General features: G+C 34.7%; 1 protein-coding gene across 1 annotated transcript in view; it reads left to right on the forward strand.

The window, feature by feature from the left end:
• LOC112127858 (neurexin-3-like) overlaps positions 1–25,343 on the forward strand; it is a 146,206-nt gene that overhangs the window by 24,725 nt on the left and 96,138 nt on the right. The window contains exon 2 of the mRNA XM_024229326.1: positions 8,661–8,717. Within this exon, the coding sequence (XP_024085094.1) occupies positions 8,661–8,717 (57 nt within the window). The remainder of the gene's footprint in view (positions 1–8,660; positions 8,718–25,343) is intronic.

Genomic DNA, 25,343 nt, shown 5'->3' on the forward strand with positions numbered 1-25,343 from the left:
AAGAATTCATAAAGCTAACGGTGTTGCCTAAATGAAAATTATATTATGTAGAGCCCAAAATGGAAGATTATTTTGCGGTTAGATAAATTCTTAAAAGGCAAATAAGTGATATGGATAACGTGTAGTCGTTTATTTAAGAAATCCACCAAGACGGATCACCATTATCATAAAAATCAATCCATTAGATTTCGTGGTCCGATTGACCAAATAAGTTCTTTCAATTAATTAATCTTTATGTAATGTATTGGTTGAGATAAAAAAGTCAGTGTCATGAGCGGGATTCGAACCCACGACCTTCGGCTAAATACGCCGAGCTATATCTCAACAAATAACTCACATAAAGATTAATTAATTGACAAAAGTTATTTGGTCAATCGGACCACGAAATCTAATGGATTTAATGAGCAAAATGAATTACATCTTCACCAAAGCTCTCCGTAGCCATTTCATTTGTCGCCGAGAATCGAATAGAATACACGACATTTGAAAAATGGCAAAAAGGAGGGTTGAGGTGGGAAGTTGGTGTCCGAGTGGATTGAAGTCACGATAGCTCAAGTGGTAGATCTGCGTATTTAGCCGAAGGTCGTGGGTTCGAATCCTGCTCGTGACACTGGCTTTTTTTATCTCAACCAATACCTTACATAAAGATTAATTAATTGATAAAAATCGATGATTGAAAGTAAAGAAACACTTTTAAAAAAAATTGTCAAATGTTTTTGGTTGGTTTAGTAAGAAAATCAACCTGTTTTATGGTAGTAATATAGATGTATGAAATGTATCAAAATGTTATTTTGGGATTATTTACGGTTCGCTAATCAAACATTGATGAACATTTGAATATAATGATTATTTAATAGAATGATTATAATAATTTTAATACAGGGATAATTATCAATAACACTGTGAGAAATCGTGTGTGTGTTTTCTTCGGAAAAACAGTATCTTTTTTAAATATAAATAAGAAAACAATAGTACTCATTAAATTATGTTTCATGTAGATTTTGCATGCTAAAGAGGAAGCAGGGCTGCATCGAATTATATATTTCTTATAAAATATGACAACCGGTTGTGTGTGTTTTTTTACAAAAACCTGCAAGATCATTAATAAGAAGCAACCTTTAGAAGAAAAACAAAGTATATCTGTTTGTTTGTAATACACCTTTTGACTAAAATAATGTAATTATAGTCGTAGAGAGCTTCAAAATTTATTTACCTGTAATAATGATAGACTGCTCTTTCATGTAAATTTAAGATAAACCCCCATGTCAGTGGGGTTATGCGGGAATAATTTCGTCGGCGCTGGTATAGAAACATTTGCTAAAGAGGGGATAACTGAACATTGTTTCAAAATCCTCCCTTTTCCGTGTCGATCGACCACCCCCTATCCCCGCATAGTTTCAGCTCTACATCCGAGGAAATTTCAGCCGTGGTCCAACTCAATCCGTGTCCATACAATTTTGAAGTTTAACCAAGCGGAATTGGGTTGGATTAATTTCAAAGAGCGCATTTCACAGTATCAACGGTATTAAAACCGGCCAGTCCGGTGCATTCCTGCATAATGAACAGTAATAATAGACAATCAGTTGGTTGTTATTATTGATTCTGTAATCATTTTCGTATCATTTAACAGTAATATCATAAATATTATATTAATTTTCAATTATATAAATACTCAATTAATTATACACAATTTTTTTCGAAATGAAAAATTTGTGTCACAGGCGGGATTCGAACCTACGACTTTTGGCTCAATACGCCGCTGCTCTACCACTTGAGCTACCGTGACTTCGATCGCCCATGCCTATATGAAGCCGCGATTATATATTTAATTATAATTAAAATAAAATCGGGTAGTTGAAATGAGAAGTTTGTGGCATGGGCGATCGAAGTCACGGTAGGTCAAGTGGTAGAGCAGCGGCGTATTGAGCCGAAAGTCGTGGGTTCGAATCCTGCCTGTGACAAAAAAATTTTCATTTAAAAAAAATTGTGCATAATTAGTTGAGTATTTATATATTTAATAGAAGTTGATAAAATTTAGTATTAATTTTCAATTATGTTAAATAGTTTAAAATCCTCAATTGAATATTAATGTCAATTTTTACTCTCAGAAAGGCCCTCTCACTTAAATGATGTTTATGTTCAATGTAAAAAGGCACCGGTTTTTCAAACCCCACCGACGATCCTTGAATCGATATCGAGCCAGGGCCGCTTATTAAAAAGTAATGAGCGCCGTTTCTAAATAATTCCGGGTAGGCAATGAGGCGATGCTAATGCGGAACGTCTAGTAAAAGTGAGACCTGTTCCGTGCTCTAATATCGTCAAAAGAATGTAATTTCATATCCTTTTTCCGCCCTCTGGCTTTTTACCCATTACAACTGGAATGGATAGGTGCGTTGTTCCTTTATCCTTCTACCCGCATGGTCTTGGCATCTCAAGAAATTTCACGCCCATTTTTATTACTGCAAAAAATAAAAAAGAATTAACATTTTAAATTGTATTAATTTTATTAAACGGAGATAATACCTTGCTTGTATTTAAGAAAAAGATTAAAGGCAGTCAAACAATCATTGGAAAAACCACTATTGATTTTCCAAAAGAACATTCAGTTGATACAGCTTATCCTACATTTATTGCCACTGAAAGGTCATCTTAATTTTTTTTTGTCAAACCAAATATTACAATATGGTCGCATTCCAATAGTATTTAGTATAGTAACGCTATAACAGTAATTATAGAAATCTTGAGTTGAGAAGGAAAAGCTTAAGCCTACAAATCTAATATGTGTTTAAAACGTTTTACGTATAACTAATAGTATTCCTACTAAATCTAAAAAAAAGAAAAGAATTTGATCATTTCAGATAATTTCGATTCTTGCAGTTTCAATAGTCTGTACAAGACTCATTTGAAGCCTTTCCACATCGTGCAGTTGGTTTAATTAAGTCTTTTGTTTATTCAGATTCGTCTAATATTAGAAGGAATCTCACAATTCTCGCAAATTCTGCTGTACAGGAATTTTATCAATTTATGAGCTGAAAATATTTTTTTCTCGCAATTCGGCTAATTGTTTGAAATGGGTTTAAAAAAAAGCGGTTTTCACAGATAAATTACCTCTTTTAGTAACTGGTTGGGATTTACAGATTGTTTGACTAATTAAAAACATAAATTTTTTTCATTGATTGTGCCTGGTTCAGAAAATAGCTGATGATGAAATAACAGATGATTTGTTCTGTTTAGTGCCTTTTAATTGTGCGTCAGATTGTTGAGTTACTTTAGAGCAAGGGCATATCTACCAATGTGTAAAATTTAGATAAATAACTCTCTCTTGGAGTTTTCCTAGTTTAGAAAAAATCGCAGACTATTTGGCTTGTTTAGAATAGAAACTCTTTCAAAGATAAAATTTGCCTAGTTGAATGAGTCTGAACGATGGGTGGGATAGTTAGAATAATAGAAGATCTGTCTAACAGCGAAAGATATGCGAGGCATTATTTAAATAAATAAAAGAATGCCACATATGGTTTATGAAAGGTTTTACAAGTTACGAATGGTTTTACATAATATTTGGCTGATTTATAGTGGGAGGCTGAGAGGGAAGACCTGGTTTAAAAAAGGAGGTGTCTCACTGATGACTCCACTAGTTTAGAGCTGGATATATAAATCCATATGTATTTTAAAAATATAATAACGTGGGTTCGAGCCCCGCCTGAGACATTAATTTTTTATCTCAGCCACACTTTACATAAAAATTATTAACAGTTTAATATATACCAGATTTATGGTTTACCAGAAGACGTGTCTCACGAATGGATTGCCTGTTTAGGAATGGATCGTGTCTCACAGAATATTTGGTTAATTTAAACAATAAAGTGTCATAGGTAATTTGCCAGTTTTGGGAGGAACATGTCTCGTCGATTGTTTGGCTAGTTTAGAGTGGAAGACGCGGGGCAGATGGTGTTTATAATTGAAATAAAATATCGCAAAGATAGTTTGTCTTGTTTAGGGAGGTCTAAGAGATAATTCAGTCGGAATGAGTATCAACGATTGTTGGCTAGTTTTAGGTAGGACACACTTCACAGGTGGAGTGCCTTGGCCACAAAAGGATTCTCTATCAGTTGGTTTAACTGGTTTAAAAAGGGACGTGTCTCGATGGCCAGGCTAGTTCTCGGCTGTACCTAGTACCAGAAGGTGTACCTAGTACAGATATGCCCCATACATGGTATTCTAAAAGAGGTGTCTCCAAGTTTATTTACTTCATTCCAAGAACTTATATCTCAGATGATTTGTCTTGTTTAAAGAAGAACAAATCTCATAGATAGTTTGGCTAGTTTTGCGTAGAGATCGACTCGCAGATAGTATGTGTGTGTAGTAGTAAGTTTAAATAAAATAATATCTCACAAATGGTATGACTGGATTGGAAAGTCTCTCAGATTGTTTGGCTAGTTTTGAGCAGGACGTGAACATAAAGCGTACCTAGGTTAAATATAGATATGTTTCGTAGATGGTTTAGTAAATAACGAGTCTCACAGATAGTTTGCCTGGTTTAAAGAAGAAGGTGTCTTACAGATAATTTGCTTAAATTAAGAAACAGTATGTATTATGTATCATGTTTGATATCTTTGAAAAAGGCGCATTTAAAAAATAATTTTGGCTGTTGACCTAAATTTAAAAAGCAAACAGAAAACTGTTACAGGAATAAAAAATATACCTTGAATTGAAAATTAATAAGAGTTAATGAATACAATAAGTGTAAATTATTTGCTTTTTATAATGTTTTCATTTATTAGATGTTTTGATTTATTCCTTTGGTATAAACGGATTATTTTGAATTTACTCTAACGCAGAAATACACGATGTCCGTCGAGTGATAAAAGTAGAACAATAATACTTTAATATTAACAATACTAGGATTGAAAATATCAGAATTATCTGTAAATGTTTGGTTCCATATAATCTTGGTTTGATCTCCAATATTTTTGTTTTCAAGAAATTTTTTTTGTTTATTGGATAGGTGATCTGGCCCATTCATTTTCCCTTTTCGTACCCAATGAAGGGGAAATTGAAAAATTCCAAAGACTGGCTAATCCAGTTTTATAACGCTTTTGATAAAAAACGATTTAATATAGGTAATCAGCGTGTATGATTTGATACGGACTTAGCATCCGTTTAAATCATAAGCTTCATATTTAAAAGTAAACAAAAAACTCACAAAATGAACACTTGAATAACGAACTGTTGATTGTTCTTACGAAACACTTTCATCGGATTGCATTCAATCTTGCTGTTTTGGAATAATTAACACCGTCAAGTTGATGGCAAATAACAATTAAAATAAAGAAAACGAATACCTTGAAGAATGAAAGAACAAAACTTAATAGCATACTTTGTAAATATTGAGTCTCCTTTCCTCTTTAAATATACACATAAAAATCAGAGTAAATTACTTTCTTAGCCTATTTACTAAACTTACTTATTTATTTTAGTATTTATAAAGCTACCATATAATTCGATAGATTGTTACAATGGTTTCTACTTAGAAATAATTGTTTTTTTTCTTTTTTAAAATTACTAATTTCACTTATCGAAAGAGCGGCTGAAAAGCCGTTATTTGAAGTTTACAATATTACAATTCTGGTTTAAAGTAGGTTAATAAATAAATGTCCAAGTAGTATTTAAAAAGATTTCATAGTTCGAACGCTCGTCATCTCAAATTTAAAAGTCAATTGGAGAAAGACAAGAAAAAGGTCAATTTTTGTAGGCTTTTCTATGTATTATTCTCGTTTGTAACTCCACACTTTTGCGTTTTCTCTCTCTCTCTCTTTCTCTCAAAAAAGAGAGAAAAAGAGAAGAGGCAGACATAAAGATAGATGGTTTGACAAGTATATATATATATATATATANACGACGTTAGAGATGTAAATAAGCAAGGGACTGCGCTTTCCCAACACAGTCAAAAATATAACCACACGTTTGATTTTAACAATGTTTCTGTTATGGATAAAGAAAAATTTTAGGTTAGGAATATTTATTACCTTCGTTTATCGAAGGTGGGCTCTACCGGCTATCCGTTATCCACACATGAACCTGTTCATATAATATAACGATTTTTTTCGAGTTAGTAATCAAGGAAAATTTAAAAATTGTATAATTGTAAATTTACTTATGTTAATTTGTTAATACAGAATCCTGATGAAGGCAATATATTCTGCCGAAAGCTCGACAAGAAAATAAATGTTGTTTCTGTCTTCCTGGCCTCATCCCCAATCTACCTTTTGGAAAGTATATTTAAACTGAGAAGGCTGATCAATCACCAAAGAAAATATTTGAAAATTAATATTTATACACCTGCTAGCGCACAGTCAGATTACTAGTGATATCTCTTGGAGTAAAGAACAATTAGAAAATAGAAGTAAGATGAATAAAAACGTGCAGACGGCATATATAAGGATGGTTTTTCAAGGAAGATGCCACTTAAACGTAATTGTTATCGCCAATGTAGTAGATACAATGCCTTGCCATTTCATTAGAGATATTGGCAGTTCGCCTGCTTCCCCATCCTTCAGGGAAAACTTTTAATGAAAAAGCCCCTTAAGACCGCCCAGGGGTTATGGTTGGTGGGGTGAGAGAGTAAGAGGGTGCGATACAGGGAGAGTGAGTGAAAGGGGTGTAGAGAAATTTTTTCACAGACTCCATAATGGTAAATAGCGTTGAAATATCAAGTCTGGGAACGTTAAAGAATTTTTATTTGAAAATCTTTTTACCATTTTACCGCTTGAGAATATGTTCGGGGGAAAGTTGAGCAATATTGAATAATGGATTTAAGATTGATGACTCCCTTTGACAACTTGACTTTGCCTGCTATTTATTTAGTAAAGTAATATTCCGAATATTTTTCATTATGAACACAAGATATTTGACAAGAGAGGTTGTTTTATTTATGATGTTAGTCTTGAGTGAAGTCGTCTCTGTTAACTGTCAGAAGAAGAGATTCTTGTGATGTTAAATGTTCGTCAAACTAAAGACAAAGATTTTCAGAATTTGACTGGGTGACTTTTGTGAAAAACATGAATATTGTCACAAACCCGGTTAAATGCTGGTTTAGAGAAAACAACGTTGGGTGTTATTTTCATTATTATTCATTTATACGATTGCTATTAGCAAAAAGGAAACAAATAGATTTTATTCTCTTCAGGATTCGAAGAGTTCGGTTTTGCTCAATCTCAAGACAATAATTAAAAATTTAAAGTTTTAATTAGAGAATAATATTTGAGTCAAATTTAGTATTTTGATGCTCTGATTCTTCAATGACTACTAAAATGCAGTCTAAAAAGGTTACAAACAATCTGATAGGTTTTTTCTGTAGTTTTCAACTAACAGAGAGATAATTTTGAGCTGATATTTTTAAAAAGATTTTTTTACAGTGGTATCCCTCAGCAACAGAGGTCATATCAACCCTCGGGGGGTTTTCGAAAAAAAGCCCATTTCTAAGTGTGTCGGGGTCCGAATTCTGAAAGTTTATGTTTATGTGCAAACTTGCTAGATAAACCTCTGTACTTAAAAATAATTAAAAACAAACTATTATTATTATGATTTATTATATTTTACTTCGATAAAATGATTGATATAATATCAATTTCTCATATTAGAAGTTTTGACTGGTTATCTGCTTATTCATGTAGTCTGTTTGTTAAGAAAGTATAGACAACACTAAAGTTAGAATTATTTACCTCACTAAAATTACGAATAAAAAAGGTTAAAAAATTAATTTTACACGTTTTATCTTTAGTTTTTAATAACACGGAAATAATACTAACCTGAATATAAAACTAACCTGTTCATGTTCTTGTGTAAACTTGTTAGGTAAGACTCTGTATGTAACAATATTTAAAAACAGATGAATATTTATTATATTTTATTTCAATTTTTCATTTAAGAAGTTTCATTTAATTAGTTATCGGTTTTTATTAGCTATTATTAATTATTTAATTCAATTAATTATTCTTTTTATGTAAGGTCTTGGTTGAGATGAAAAAGTTGTGTCACGAGCTGGATTCAAACCCACGACCTTCGGCTCAATACGCTGCTGCTCTAACCACTTGAGCTATAAAGTCGAAGGTCGTGGGTTCGAATCCCGCTCGTGACACTAACTTTTTCAACTTAACCAATACCTTACTTAAAAGGAATAATTAATTGAAATAAGTACTTTGGTCAATTATACCAATAAACATAAATGGATTATTAATTATTATTTCCAATTTTTCTTCTCAACCGGCTTTACATAAAAATTAAGATTGGATATATATGTTTTCTCGTAGTCCGGTTGTTTAGGGAGTATAAACAACATTGAAATTACACTTCTTTGTCTAGAGAATCATCTCACGATTATGTGCTCATATTTTTTCTTTTTATCATTTTTCTATTTTCGTAACTTTTAATTTATTAGCTGCTTTCCTCCTTCCCCCCGCTGTTTGCTACTTTCAGAGTTCTGAGTGAAGATTGTGGGAAAATCGAAAACCAAGAACAGATTGGTTGAGAAGGTCATGCTTTGGCTTGGAGCCAAATGAGACAAATAAATCAAAGTTAGACCCCTCTAGGCCGTTTATAACTGTTCAAAAGTCTTAGGATGGATCTCGGACACGCCTCTCAACCTGTGTTTTCTGTTGCAGTGTGGTGGTTTCCACTGTGTCGGAACGGCACTGGCGCTAAGGGAGAAGAAAGCAACGGTGAGTTCATTTTTCCCACATCACACATTATATATATTTTTTTTTAAATTAAAAGAACTTTTATGTTACACCATTTTTCATCTTTTTTTCTGTTTAACTTATCACGTCACAATCATGGTCTTTTAGAGGAATGTTCATGTAGTTATGTTCGCACTGTAGGGTTGTAGTGATGCACATTTTACAGATGTAGTTGATTACTGGAATAATGCCAAATTGTTCAAAGAAAATTTGTGAGAATGGTTTGGCTGGAGAATTTTTATGCAAACAATCAGCTCTGGCTTCATAATTTTGCCTATCATCAAGAAAGATACACAAATTTTCGGCTCTACGTATTCCAGAGAAAGATAAATAAAAACGCGTAGAAGAATTGATAAAACGGTTATTATTTACTAATCTATAATCAACAAGAAAAATACATTAAACAAATTTAAAACATGCCTAATTTTTAAAATCTATACAATGCAGTACACATTTTTTTATCTATTATGCTCGCTGAATGAGTTTTTGGAAGTTTTTAAAACAACGAGTATCATAAAATAAATTTTGGATCAACTATCACTTGAATTCCACAAGAATGAAAGAGCCGATGACATTCTGTAAGCCTAGGAATAACTTTTTGATAAATAAATAAAATATTATTTATTAGTTTTATAATAGGTACAAAAATAATGAATATCCTAAATATTCTTTTGTATGAAAAACAACTGACAAAATTAAGATCATGTTGCAATTTTAACTGTAAATTGAATGATGAAATAGTGTTGAAAATTGCTGTCGGAAAAAAATTAACCCACCACCCTTAAATTGTAATCATTTAGATTTATTCTTATTTTACATGCCAAAAATATGTTTGGTTGTACAAATAAGACATCTTTAAAATACAATGTTTATTACTTAATTCTAAAAAAATTTTTTGAGTAAAGAACAAACAATTTTTTTTGTACGCTTTAATACCGAGTATTTCCACCTCCGGTATAAATCACGTCCGTTAAAGGCCTTTCTCATTTTTTGGAAAAGATTTCTGATAAAATCCCGAGGAATTTTGACCATCATCCAGTACTCCAACTCTTCTAGGGTGTTAGAGCCTGGGTTTCACTGTCGTACTCGTCGCTTAAGTTAGTCCCAAATGTGTTCGATTGGTTGAAATCTGGATTTCAAGCTGGCCACCACCAAGCACTCAATTCGAACCTCACAGGTAGTCATTCACAATACATGACTTATGGGACCTGGCCTTATTCTGCATCTGCAAGAATCTCTCACCAATGTGGGGGCAAATGGCAAGGCAGTTCATGTTCTTCGATTATTTCTTTTAAGTACGTCTGTGAAGTTAGAAATCTTCCTCGCTTAATAACCAATTCGGTGCGCGTTGAAGGAAGTGGAAGGAAATGCAAGAACCTACCATGGATTGCGGTTTCGTATAATACTTCCCATTGGGGGTCGCAATGTCAACAGTGGGCCAATGAGGTTCTTTAGCATGTGCTCCTGGCACTTGGCCGTATCACACGTTTAGATTCTCAAGATCTACACACCACAAGAAGCAACACACCTCTAGTTCTTATGTCTTGCACTTCTGTCTGCTCTCATATCGTTGTGTACCCACCCTGGGAGTCATGGCCCACTCTATGTGGAACCACGGCGACGACGGGTGGTATAGTGCGGTTGAGACTCGAGACCCCGAAACGGCTCACCTCGTGTTCTCTTCCGCGGCCCTGTTTCTCAATCCGAATTCCTTCATTCTATCCTGTGACCCCTCCTAACCCTTGGTTACAAGGGGGGTATCCAGGCACAAAATAATGGTGAAGCCTTGAGGGCGTGGCAACCTCTCTAAAGCACAAGACGTCTTATGTCGGCCTCAGGGTCGGCAGGGACGTCGGGTGCCTTAGCAGAGTCACACGAGGGCCAGTGCACCAGATCCTGTCTGCAAAGACGGGGGAGGGTTGTATGGCCATCTGTACCACGGGGTGACAGAAATGTTCCAGAATCCGGCCCTCTGTCACATTGGGAACGGATTCGTGGTGGCTTGTGGTGACGCCCCTGGCGGGAACTTAGACAGAGGCTGTCTTCTACCTGGGACCTTTCGTGAAGCTTGCGCATGGCCAATGTATTAAACCTGGTCCTCACGGGAGACGTTGCGACCGGACGACAGCATGTCATCGTTGAGGACGTCATGATCATGCTACAGTCCCTCGAATGCGTGAGTAAGCGATTGGAAAAGGGTAGTGATATCGGCGTTTCTGACGAGTATGCTTTGCATTGTTGTGCGTATGACCGGCGTGGTACCCTGGGGAAGCGAAGGATCGGACCACCTAGGCTAGACCTATGGCGTCCCTCGATTACGTGCAGCAGGTGTAGGCTGAGCTCGATAAGAGACCTTTGTCCGTAGACAGTGCTCATCTAGGGGGTGGGTAGCAATCCCACTTTTTAATCCGAAACCGCTGTCGGGGCGTTCCCGAAAGTTTCTACGCTGGAGGAGCCTCTACACTCAGAGAGATAGAGTCGCCTTCTCTATCTAGGGAGTACGCGAGGGGGGGGGGACGGGCTGATGTATTTCGGCCCGTTAGCCCCTCGCGTGCGGCGTACGACCCGACGCATAATGCGGGCCCGACCATTCGGAGTGGACAAGCGGAGAGCGTGGCTACTGACCCTTAGGGGCCGGGACACCACTACACCAATGCTGCGGCGGTAACACTTTTCCGTCGTATGCAGAAGTGCGTCAGCTCTCATCTTGAGAATCAAAGCGTCCGATAAGGCCGAATAGGACAGGTGCGGACGTTAAAGATCCTCTTGTCTTGTTGACGATGAGTAAATCGGGAACGCATGTCATATCGTTGTGATTAGATTTTGTCGTTTTTCTTTTTCCCAAAGATGGATCTTCTCCATGGCTCTTTAGTCATCTCAAGCCTGAGGAATTTCCTCCTCTGGCTATGTCTGGGATGCATAGGCAAGATTTTCCTATTTGTACAGTTTTATTTTTACAATTTCTGTTACTACTGTTACCAAGATTTGACTATTCTATTTTCTGTTTTTTTTTCTTGTTCTATTCTTGAAACTCACAAACTGTTTTAAATAAATGGTTCCTTCGATTAGTTGTAGATTTTTTCTTCTATCTTGATGCACTGTTTTCTTTGGATAGTCAACATTCATTACGTTTTATTTTCGAACGACGCTTTATTGTACTCCACAAAAGCCGTATTGCAGGCTATACTCTGATTTTTTTCTTTATGCTGGAGGAAGATATATTTGTACGTCTATTGTGGAGTAGCCTTTCTTGAAGCATGCCTTTTCTGATGGCGTTTTCATCACGAGACCTCTCTATTCTGCTAACTTTTGATTAATCAAACAAATTTTTAAAATCTTTTTGCATTGTCCTGCTCATTTGAGCATAATATTAAATAAATAATTTTTAACCTAAAGACTATTCAATGTCTGATGATACTACAAATAATAAAAGAAGGCATTTTAAAAGTATTTCGAGCCAGAAATTTCAACGAACTTTTGAAGTTTTTAAACATTTGTCATCATTCTCCACTTATACTATTGAGGCCTGAGGAAGTCCGTTTAGTCTCTCTTTGTATTAACATTATCTATCCTGGCAAGTGTAATAAAAATTGTGAATATATTTTTTGTTGAACCGGAGCTAATATGAGTTTATTTTTATCTCAGATAAAGCGACATCAGCATAAATATTGTTTTTTTTTCACTTTATCCATGTTTAAATGGATCTGTTGATACATTCAGACTCAAAACTAGTCTAAACAAGAATAAACGGTCTAAAATATCATTGGTAAGTTAAAACAGTAATAGCCGGATTGCGGAGGGCTGCGTCAAAGGATTTAAATCCGACCCATGAATATTTGGTCGAGCGAAAAGCACCTCGGCTTCCTCTTAGAGATGGTTGATGACGCCACCCCTTATTAGAATATAGATGGTCAAACTAGTGGCCTCAACCCTTTCAAAAGGGTTGTTCAAATAGAATACTAAGCTGAAAAGGACTGCTGGAATGGAACATTGATCAAATATAAATGTTACTTTGGTATAAAATGCACAGTGAAAAATCTTTAAACTATTTTCATCGCTTTGAACAAACCAGTTCAATTTTAAATGTGAAATTGATTACTAAAGAACGACGTAAAATATATTTTTTTGGTTTTTATTGTTTTCGGCTTATTGCTCATACGTATTTAATAATTTTTCTTTAGATCAAATAAACTAATAAAACAAAAATATATTGTAGAAAACGTCCAAACGGGATGTATGCAGTTTGAAACATTTATAAACATTTACTTCAATATGCAAAAAAATAGTTACAATATTTTCATTGTCTGTTAGAAAGCCATAGAAATTTCTATATGCATAAAAACTACACAAACTTCTGAAAAAACGTTTTTGTCAATCAGATTTAAGAAAAATATTGAAAAGGACAAAATTAAAACAAATTTACCAGAGTGAGTCAAAAGTTACAATTTGCTCAACATTATATAATTGAAAGCTAGAACAAAGTGTTAAGAAAATTGAAGGCTCGGCGTCCTCTGCTTACAATACTTGTAAAAAAAAACGTTATTATGCCAAAAAAAAATACTTGTTTTATTCAATGTGTATTGGAAGTTAAATGTATGTAAGCCGCCGTCTGGTAAGGCGAAGTAATCGTGAAAGAGTTGAAAAGGAAATTAACCGCAAGAAGTCAATTGCCTGAAGGAATTATTGGCCGCTCAAGCACATAATGAAAAATCCGGAAAGTGATTTAAGAAGTTCTTATCTTCGGTTGACAAGCTTGGCTTTCGGCTAATGATCATTTGCTAGAGTTTAGATCGTAAAAAACGCGAAGATGAGTGAAAATGGCTTGACAGAAAGTGCTAAATTAGAATTTATCGGATTTGGCTAGAGACCGGGGCGAAGTGCAGAAAGTAATTAAGCCAAATAGATTTGTTCGGACTAAAAAGAGACAATTATGATACGCCATCATTTGGTTCAGAATACAAAAAATGTATTAAAAATTTAAGAAAAACATAAATCAAAAATATTCTTTTCGTTTGCTAGTGCCAAAATATATAAAAAAATATAGGGGGAGCTCTGGCTAAATTTGATTTTTCGAGCACAATAGATCTACTCAAGTCGAGGAGCAGAAGGTCCCGTGGCCACCTTTTTTATCATTTTTATCCCTGTGGCTAAATTTGGGTCTCATTTACATTTTTATAACAAATATTATACATAATAATGCTAGAAAAATTTGTATTATAAATGTTGCAATTATAGTTGTGTATTTGTAGCAATAGCGTTAGTCGCCACTGGTGAGTCACCGAGTTAACGCCTTAACTGTTTCAGGCACCGGCGCCCTTAATAAATTATTATTTTTAGAATTATATAAATATATTATATAAACATACCTATGGTTCTCATATCTTCTAGTAATTAAAAAAATTGGGTTATGTTACAAATTTTATTAAGGACAAAATTGATTACCATGTACATTAATACATAATACATTAGTAGTAGATTTCCTTGATTTTTGTTACTCGAAAAAAAATGTGGTATTTAATTTTTGTATCTATTTTTATTATATTACAAATTTTGCTGTAATGCTCCCCCATCACACAAATGAGATGGTTGAGAATTCAGCATTGGCTGACAGTAAGTCAGGGCATGTGAGATAGTAGAGTCGGAAAGGGTTAGAGTGAGGCGAAAGTTTAGAATGAAATTTCAGGAAGTGGGAACCGATCAAGTTTTAGACGAAAGGAATGTTGAGTTGTTTGTGGATAATGAGGTTTGAGATGGGTTGGAATTATTGGGTGTTTTCATGGTAACCCTCAGTACTGCTCACTATGTCCATTTAGGCCGAATTATTGTTTTGCAGAAGATCAAAAGAGTCGGCTAGTTTCGACCTTATGCACCGCGACCAATTTTGGTTTATTGTACAATTTTCCTTATTATCTAGAGCTCTTCTTTAAGCTTGAGGCTTTTTATCAGAACTTAAAGCTTTATTATGAGCTTTTTTACAAGTGTAGTAATCTCAATCGTAAAAACCTGTTCATATCAAAAGAACAATTTCCGTTGTATTTTCTTCCTAGCAATATCTGCAAAGGCTTGTTTCTGCTGCTCCGTGTCTATACCTATGCCTCTGGAGTCTGGAATTTGCAGTCAGCAGTCTAACATTCTAGTATTAACATGTCCTAGGCTGAGTAGTTCTTCTGTTACTTTCTGTGATGGTCCTTTACTGAGTTCGCCTGTTTCCATCTTGGCATTGAACCGAGTACTCCCCCGGCCCTGTGCGCTGTCGTACCTAAACACCAGACGTTGACTCCAAGGTCTGATAGGGCGTTCATGCCATCCCTAACGCCTCTAGTTTACTACCGATGAGGTTACTAGTTGCCTAAGTGCCGCCTGGCAGCCATGGGCTCAGACTCCAAACCAGAACGATCGACCTCCCGCCATCTCATCTATTCCTTTCTCTAACTTCATACATTCATCTTGTCAGAAAAACAAGTACCCTATATCGTGTAATCTCAGATTTTTGAGTACTAGTTGAATAAGAAAGGAGTGTGTTGACACATCTTAAATAACCTTTTTATTCCCTATACCTCGGACAGATTATTATTACGTGTTCCATGGGTATTATATTCTTACACTTTCCACAGTGCGAGTTATACATGACTAAAGTGAGGTACTGACGACAAATGATTTGAACATAGCCGACATACTGGGTGAGGTAGTTTTAGACGTACCTTAGGGAAAAGGCGACAGTTGTGTTCAAATCTGACTGACTTGTATATCATGTAATTTCAGAATTTTGAGTAGTAGTTGAATAAGAAAGGAGTGTGTCGACACAATTTCTTAAATAACCTTTTTATTCTTTACACCTCGGACAGATTATTATTACATGTCCCATGGATATTATTTTCTTACACTTTCCACAGTGTGAGTTGTACATGTCTAATGTAAGGTACTGGCGACAAATGACTTGAACATAGCCGACATACAGGGTGAGCCAGTTTTAGACGTACCACAGGACGAATAGTAGCGTTCAAATTTGACTGACTTGTGCTTAACTTAAGTAAACCCAACGTCAGTTTTTTCTTTATGTAAAAGCCCTACTATGTTTCTTCCTATGTTTCAATTCGTATTACTTTCGTTATGAATGCATTTACTAAAAAGAAGATTAATTAAATTTTAATCAAAAACAGATTTTTATTATTTATTAAATATCAAACATGTAATATAGTTTCAAATTTTAGTATTGTCTTCTCATAAATTGTAAAATTAATTAGCTTCATTAGATTCAACTGCGCGTGTAAAAAGACTTATATTTTAAACAAGAAGAAATAAATTGATATCTAAAAAATAATTTGATATGTTACATAATTTTAATTGTCTTATTATTTTGTATCAATACTTGAAGGTTTTAGTTTTCTGTAAAAACTTTTTTTTAAAATAGAACTGACTTATTCAATCGCAGTGCTTAAAGCGAGAATGTTTTCAATAATTTTTTAAATTTTTTTAAAATGATTATTTTTCATTATTATTATTTTTTTATAAATGTATTTAAAAGAAACGTCTGTCAAATTTATGCAATTAATGCAAATTACAGACAGAAAAACAAATGGCTCCAGTTAATTTTTTTTTAAAAGACTGGAAAAAGAAGTAAAAAGAAGCGGAGGACTGGCGATGAACTCAGCTATTTGTCGGCTCATAAACATCCCATATTATATAATATTTATCTAAGGCATTTGATGTTTGGTAGCGACCCGTAATAGCTGTCATAAAACCCTATTCATTTCAATGCTTATATTACTAACAAATGTATATTTCTAACGCGGTATTAATTTTTTTAATATTTGGTATGATTAATGTTTGTCTTCAAAAAGTCTGATTTTGGATGTATGTTGAACAAGGTGAAATATGACGAAGGAAAGAACAAGAATATAAAACTAAGAAGAAAATTTGGATTTGCTCTTGTCCAGAATGGAACACCGAGACAATTTGTCCATGTAATATAACTTTTAATTAAATTAAAGCGCATATAGCAAAAATGTTTATTAATTACGCCACAATGTTAAACGGAGTTCAGATAAGTTAATTTTACTTGGGAATCCGAACCACATTCGGCCTGTATATGATTTATAACATAGACGGTATAGGTTCGCGACAGAGTTCGAGTTAGAGGGCGAAGTTCAAACTTTAACTAATATCCGGAGGGTATTACCTCCCATCATATTAGTTTTATGTTTACCTTATCTCTTTAAGCAATTTAATTACTTTCTCTGGCTATAATTGAACGAGTCAATCAATAAATTAAACAAGTGAATTTACACTAATTTTCTATGTCAGTGAGTAAGCAATGTAAACGATGTTCTATTTAACATTAAGAGTAAGTTTGATCTAATACAAATATTGTTGCTTCATTTAGCCAAAGTCTGGGTATCCATTTGTATAACGATAGCATTGTTGTTGATTTATTATTACATTTTTTCAACGAAATTACGCCATAAATTATTTTACTGGCAATCTCTTTACATTGCACCGTATTTTCAGTACAAGCACGATCCTTTATAAACAGAAATAATAATAAACAATCAAGACAGAAATAATTCGTATTCCATCAAAAATTCCTTTCTGTACAGTCATTAGATCAAATTGGCCTTACGACCGATTCATAACGGCCTTTATTTATAAATCAGTTTTGGGGAGAAGTTAATCAAATAGATGGCAATCTTTATATCGATCCTGATTCAAACGTTCTGCTAAATGCCAAGTTTCAATGTAACACTCACGAAAAGAAAATTGGGTCGACAACGTTCTATAAATATACGTTAATAGTTTATTTAAAATATAGATTTCATAAAGAAACAATACAGCAATAAACATAATGGAAAATGTTTTATTGTATTATTAGGCTCGCACTGAGCATAATAAAAAGTCAGCGTCAAGTATCATTTGTAGTATATACCGACTCGCTCAGTGCGGTTCAGAAGCTCAGGAGAAGAAGCTCCGTGGACCCATTAGTAAACAAAATAAAACAAGAATTAAAAAGGATCGACACAGTTGGGAAGAAGGTCGTATTGGTGTGGGTTCCCGGCCACATAGGGATAGCCGGGAACGAAGAAGCAGACAGGGCGGCCAAAGCAGCAGCCAGAAGACTTCACGTCGCTTCCCAACCTATATGCCCAGCGGATCTCAAGTTATTAATTTCAAATACGATAAAAGAAGAATGGAAGAACCGCTGGGCTCGGAAAAATAGAAATAACCCTGCCAAACTGTGGCAAGTTAAGAAAGACATCGGTCCCTGGTTCACGGAAAATGGGTCAAAAAGGGAAAAGGTCATACTGACAAGATTACGTATAGGTCATACAAGAATTACGCACGGGCACCTTCTAGCAGGAAAGCGACCGCATAGGTGCCCATTACGCAAGGGTAGAGTATAACAGTCGAGCACCTTTTCAATTGTAGAAGGCTCGACGTTTATAGGCAATATTTTGGAATATCATCGGACCTGTGCGTAGTCTTAGGGCACGGGAGCGGGCACAAATATGCTTAGGGCACAAATAAACGGTAACTCAGAGCTATAGGGATTTTCAAATGTATATAGTTTATGTGTGTTTGTGTTGTGTGTGAAGTGTTTGTGTGGTGTTTATGTTAATATATTAGGATGAATGTAATTTATTAGCGTGAAAAGAAGGNTATATATATATTAAGCTTATTAGCCTAACTCTTAGCCTACACTTTTTACTTATAATACTTAGAACTTTTGATCAAACATTATAAAAATATAAATAATATCTTGATTATGTAGTTTCATCACATGCTCATGAAAAACCCACTACTTCTCAGAACTTTCTACCTGGCAAAAGCTAAAATGTCGAGATGATGGTAAAAACGATTTTCTTAAAAGTAACCTTTGATTAGCGATTTGGCTTTGATGCTGAGATGCCAGGCTCTTTTCGAAAATCGTTCGCCTCTCTTCAGACTCGGATGTTCTTTAATATCACGAAATGGATTTTATTGGATTTTTTGATCTAGCAATTCGAAAGTCTCGTCAACCGAGAAATTACTATATTGGCTCTAACTGAAACTCGAGCAACTTTATATAAAGTCTGGTCGGATTTTTTCGAATGTGTACTTTGGCCAGGGGGTACTCAGGGAATTACTCATAACAAATTATTTTATTTATTTACTTTTTTATTTATGTATTTACTTTTATCTCGTTCTTTGAATTGATTGGACACTGAACATATGAATGTTCATGGACTCGTCTCTGATTTTAGTTAGTCACGTAATACATTTCAAAAACAGTTTTTTGGAAAAATGTTTAACTTTAAAGGACCACAGAAAATATAATTTACTGGAAGAAATTAGGACAATTCGGTTTCATCGGACACATACGTGTGCTCTAGCTCAAAAAGAAGTGTACTTTGTTAAAAATGAATGATTTTCTGAAATTATGTATTGTAAATAAGGATAAAACAAAAAAAAGTAGTAGAAAAGGAATTCATTGGAAAAAATTGAATAATTCCTAACCAATAGAGTCCTAAAATTTGTTCAAGAATGCTTTAATTAAAGGATCGCCGGATTATAACATTTTTAGGAAGAGGTATCAGTTTTATATTGGCATCAAAAAATACAGTACATTTTCAGAAAGGTTCTAATTCCAAAAGAAGTACGCTCTGTATTTGTCAGAAGAGCACTGACAGGCAAACAATCCCACCCAATTAATTTCTTTTTTTCATTTTTTCGATAAAAGTAAATTCCGCTCTTAATTTGCCTCATTATTTTTAGCAATAAATATTTGTTTATGCTATGTTTTAAATAGGGAATATTAATTAGAGGTAAACACACTTAATCGTTAATCCAAAACATGGATAAAGGATTTTTTAATGTTTAATTTTTACCAAATTTAAAATGTTTTTCAGTCACATTTTAATTCTGAAGCAATAAACTGTTTAGTTTTCATCTTTGTTTTCTTAATTTAAAGTATTAAATTTAAAAATGCCTCTTAGTGCTGAGGATATTGCGCGTGGCGTGGCACTTATTGATGATGGACGTTCCATCAGGTATGCGGCTATTGCCATCCGAGCTCCCTAGAAAACTCTGCGAGACGCCGTTGGACGTTTTCGAGAAACTGGGACCTGCCATAGAAGACTCGGTTCTGGACGCTCTAGCGTAACAGAACCACAGGATGACCGTTCTTTGACTTTAAGAATTAGCGAAACCGACACCTTACTGTTGTTCAAGCCACTCATCAGCTCCAGGAAGTTCGAGCTGTCCAAATTTCTGAACGCATTGCTCGAAAAAAATTAAATCAGTATGGACTGCTCGCCCCTTAAAATTGACCAGAACACACAAAGTTGCATGGCTCGAGAGCACGGCCATCTTTAGACTATTGGTCTGCTGTACTTTTTACAGATGTGTGTATATTTGCTCTACGATCTCCAAATGGGCGTGAAAGAGTGTGGAGAAGGCGAAATGAAAGGTACGAAGCTTGTAATTTTTCCCAGAGCCAGCCTTTTCAACGTAGCTCAGTGATGGTGTGGGCGAGAATTTAAATGGAGAGTCGCACAGAGTTGGTTGTTGTTCGTGGATGGTGTTTGACGGCCACCCGCTATGTAGATGAAATTTTGGAACATCATGCGCTGCCTATCCTCGATGAAATCAGCTACAATCCTATTCTAATGCACGATAATGCTCGTCAGTACAAACATACCTTCAACAGCATAACATCAGGGTCTTAGCCTGACCAGCCCGTTCTCCCGACTTGACCTCATCGAACATTTAAGAGATAACCTCAAAATCACGCCCATCACTTCCTCATACGTTCCACGATCTTGTAAGTTTTTTTCGTGAAGAATGGGCTAACCCCCAGCAAAGAGACATTTCCAGATTCGTAGAAAGTAAATGAAGTAAATACAAAAAAAATCTGTCCGTCTTTTTAAAAATTGTTTTTAAATATTTTATTTTCCTTAGCAATTTACTTTTCTTTTAAACTTGTTTAGACAAAGACTAAATTATTAAACGTTAAAGAGCATGAAACTTTGGTTAATATGTAAAAATATATACAAAGCAAGTTGTATGACAAGTGGGTGGAATTTTTTGCCTTTCAGTGTATATAGTAAATAATGTAGGTTTTCATAAATCTGGCCGGTATGCTTTCACTTATAAGTTGTAAAAACCTACTAACTAAAAATTTTAACTAGAAAAACAAAATGTTTTATCCCATAAAAAAACTATAAAAACTAAAACGCTTTTTGAAAAATAGAGTTTTAACTAAAAAGATTTACGTCATGTACATTAATTTCATTCAGTTATTTCAGTATTTCACGACCAAAGCACAGTATTTTATGTTCGCTGATGCGTTTCAGCTTTGTACAATCTGCAATGAAGTTCCTTTTCCAAATCCTAACTCCAAAAGTCCATCTAACATATATATCTAATCAAATCATGATTCTCGGTTACTATTCCTACCATTAGCAAAATTAAAAGGTTTTACTCCTTTTGAAACCTCTCTGTCTCCATTCGACCCAAACAGTTATAAACCTTATTAGCCTACTTAGCTCTTTCGCAAACTAACGTGAAACGCGATCGAATTTTTATTATTGTTTTGCGCACTTGCGTTGCTTTAAATAATTGAAAAACTTCTTAACTTAAAACTTCTTAAAACCGTAAGCACTTTGACACTGTTTGGCAAAATGGTATAGTCAGTAGTTTAATGGAACATATGAAAATTATTTATAATAAATAATCATTCCTATGTCTTATCCAGATAAAAGTTTTTGTTCGATCATCCCTTTCCCAACCGTTCTACATTTCTACTGGTGTTTCTCAAGGCTCAATCCTCGGACCCATCCTGTTCTTGGTATATTTTAACACAATACTACTCAAAGATTGTAAAAAACCATATTCTTCCTTTTGGATGATAGAAACAATACAGAACATGTTAAACAAGGCATTGCGCTGTATAGGAACTGTTGTGTAACCCTTGGAAAATGCAAATTAATCATAAGAAAATGGAGTCAATAGTTTGCAGAAGCGTAAACCGCTGCCGTTTAATAATGTGTTATATATATATAACAACGGTTTGTTGCACACTCATTTGGTCTTATAGTGTGTTACCATGTTATTTGTCCTATATGTGTTTGTCGAATCTATGTTTTCCATTAACCAAGCTAAATGTTTGTGAATAAGAACATGTTTTCCTGATTATTTGCTTACCGCCATTTTATACTTTTCCTGGTGATCTTTACTGGTGTCTTTTTAGATAATCACAGAACAACCAATTAATTAAGCCGTTAATCTTACTGCAATTTGGGAACAATTCTGGTTTAAAGTATATATTTGGTGACAATGGTGTGACCATACTAAAAGGTACGCGATAATTAAATATGACAATTTGTGTTACGATGTTTCAGCATATTGTACCTTAATCATGTATTTTTAGTTTGTATATAAAATAGTGTTGGCAAGGTCGTAACACAGATTATCATCTGTTATCTGTCTAACAATTTCGGAAACTTATGCACCAATAATAATAGTTTTTTATGTAAGGTTTTTGTTGAAAAGAAAAAGTTATTGCCACGAGCGGGATTCGAACCCACGACCTTCAGCGATACTTGGCGAGGGTTCGAATCCCGCTCGTGGCACGAACATTTTCATTTCAACCAAAACCTTACATAAAAAGATTAACTAATTGAAAGAAGTAATTAGGTCAATAGACCACTAAATATAATGGATTTAATAATAATAAAAATGATTCACAAAGAAGAATTACAACAAACGAAAAGGAGAATATCATTATTTTCCCTTGTTTTACGCCTTGCCCATTTTTCAAACTGCCCACAAATATTTTTTTGTAGGTTCGACAAAATCTCCAGTAATAATGTATAATAATTTATACAACTCGCAATCTGTTAATTCAATTAGTAACAATATATTATTGCGACCATGTAATAATATCACTCGGCGTCAATATTTATCTTTCCACCTGCTGAAATAATAGTGGAAGGCGTGCCCGTGATTGACGCAAGTAATGGATTACGGCATGTTAATCCTAGAAATTATTATTAATTAAATTCAACTTAACATAGCCGTTTCATAGAATAAATGTGCTATGGATTTTTGTTATTTTAATTTTTTTAAGGGAATTAATTTTATTTTCACCAATCTTCACTTAATCACGGTACGGTAATATAAACAATACACTTTTAATTCGATTAAGCAATGCGATAAATTCGTCGAACGTTAATTAAAAACAATTTGATGTGTGTGATTCTTAATAATATAAGGAAAACTAAATTTAAAAAAAAATATTTTAAAATTTTTTTGACATGTAGGTTTACTTTAGGTAGATTATGGGCTGTGGGCTATTAGGGTAATTGATGCAGTCAGAAGAAATTTTTTGAACGTAAACGCCCATTAAATTAATTTTAAATGCTGTAATACATTAATGATATTTTAATTCGAAAATTAAATGTAATACGACTTAGACAGAGATTTTTATGAAAAATATCTTAATAATAAATGCCATATAAATTACTTTTGTTTGTTTTTGCATTTTAACGAATGGTACTACCGATAATTCGAACATCCTATCTGTGGGACTTAAAGAGGAATAATTTATCTGAGTGTTTACACTCGCACAAAGTCTCAGGAGTGAGTAAGCGATTAGGAATTATAATGGGCGCCAGTTATGGATTAAGGCTGTTATATAATTAATTGCACAGCCGGCATCTCACAGTTCCAAAGGTTTCCAGTGAAAAGGAGCTCAAATGCGTGCAGGACCTGCGGAGTGCGGCATTAAAACTGACGCAATACAACCGCAGAGAGCTAATTGACCAGCTAATTGTAATAGATCGATTAACACTGGTGTTCTCTTACTCTATTGATGAGAAAATTGTATCTTTATTTATTATTTATTGGAATTATCCAATTTTCTCTTCCATCAGTGTTTGTTATTATTCCCTTGGTTTCAACTTTAACGACATTCTTCTATGTTGATGGATTTAATGGTTAAATAGAGTTACTTCTTATTGTTTAAAAGTCTCTATTTGAGAAGAAATGTTGTAATTTGTATTAATTTTTTTGGCCATCTAGTAGGTAAGGACATCGGTTGTTCCTCAAACCTCCTGCTTCTTGTGCTTTTTGGAACATGTATCGCTGATGCTAACTTTTTCATATATAATGAAATGTCCTAAGTCAGATAAAATACACATGAATAAAGTTTAATATTAAGACGATAACCTAATTTATGATTGGTGGACTCGGTGTAATGCTGAGAACCCATCCTTACAACTAAGCTAAAATTCTGTACTTGTAAACTTAGGCTGCGAGGTTGACACGGCGTTTTTCATCTTTAAGTCCTCCCTTCATTCACGCCGATAAATACATGCACACAGACTAAAAATCGCACACACTATATTAATTAACCCAAACTATCTAACTCGATATTTCACACAGACCATTCACACCTAATGACTTTTATATCATCGGAGAGTCACCAGGGTTTTTGTTAATATGACATATGCACTGGTATACCCTTATCCCGCTGCAAATACATGTCAAACTAAATAACCTAGACGTCTTTGGTATGTTTGTACTCAATATTTCATCATAAACAAATCCAAACCAACTTGAGCGTTCACATTAACAAATACATTCACAATCGGGTAGTCACCAAGGAGTTTGATATCACGACTGTGTCTACCCTCCATATCCCATTGCAAATACATATAGAACTAAATAACCTAGTATATTTTTGTGTGTACTCGTTATTTAATCATAAACATCCAAATCTATTTCAACCAGTCTATGAAATTGTACACTATATGCGACCATGTACGTTTATCTGCTTCAGATATTGAATCAACTCTTTTTTATTCTGACATGATTCGAGAATCACCATTCTGGGTATTGGCAGTCAGACCTCGGTCTTGTCCGTCCGGTCATAGGTTTTTGGGCTCCGGGTGCTGAAAACTGCTAGGTCATTTCAGCCTCCAACGCAGTTAGTTTCTTAATCCATTCACACCGTCTCACTCTTAAACGCATTAGTTCTTACTTAGAAATCATTCAGTCAGTGAGGGTGGTGGAGTATATCGTTATTCCATCCTTTACAAACTAACAAAATTGAGGGTGGATGGGGAGTCAATATCCCGCCGTCAACCATCTCACATGACACATTCACGCTAATAAATAAATTCACTTTCAACACACGCCAGGGACGCAAAACAATCAGTACTCCATTCAATAAAACAATATTTGATCCTCCAAGATTCGGAAAAGGGAACTCAGCAGCTGACGTTCTCAAGGCAATTCCCATAACTGGTCGCATTCCTACGCGCTCTCTGTATGGAGGCAAGGGATTGCACTCTTCAATTAGATCGGACTCATGGAGCAACCTTTCTCTGCATGCCGGACACATACACGATCTTTGGCCCAAAAGTAAGCCCAACTTCTCATTATAATCACTGGTGTCTTTAAAAGGTTTTTTCCTAGCCTACAGACGGCCACACCAATGATTGTCGCATTCTGTCAATAAATGTTTTTCAGATTCTTGTGAGCCGTATTGAATCTGTGCGGTCTTTCCATGGCGAGGAGATGCCCATGTGCCAGCCTGGTGTGGCCTTTTCGCAGACGATTTAATATGTA

This window comes from Cimex lectularius, unplaced genomic scaffold (genome assembly GCF_000648675.2).
Source record: "Cimex lectularius strain Harlan isolate CLEC.00 unplaced genomic scaffold, Clec_2.1 scaffold328, whole genome shotgun sequence".
Taxonomy (NCBI): Eukaryota; Metazoa; Arthropoda; class Insecta; order Hemiptera; family Cimicidae; genus Cimex; species Cimex lectularius.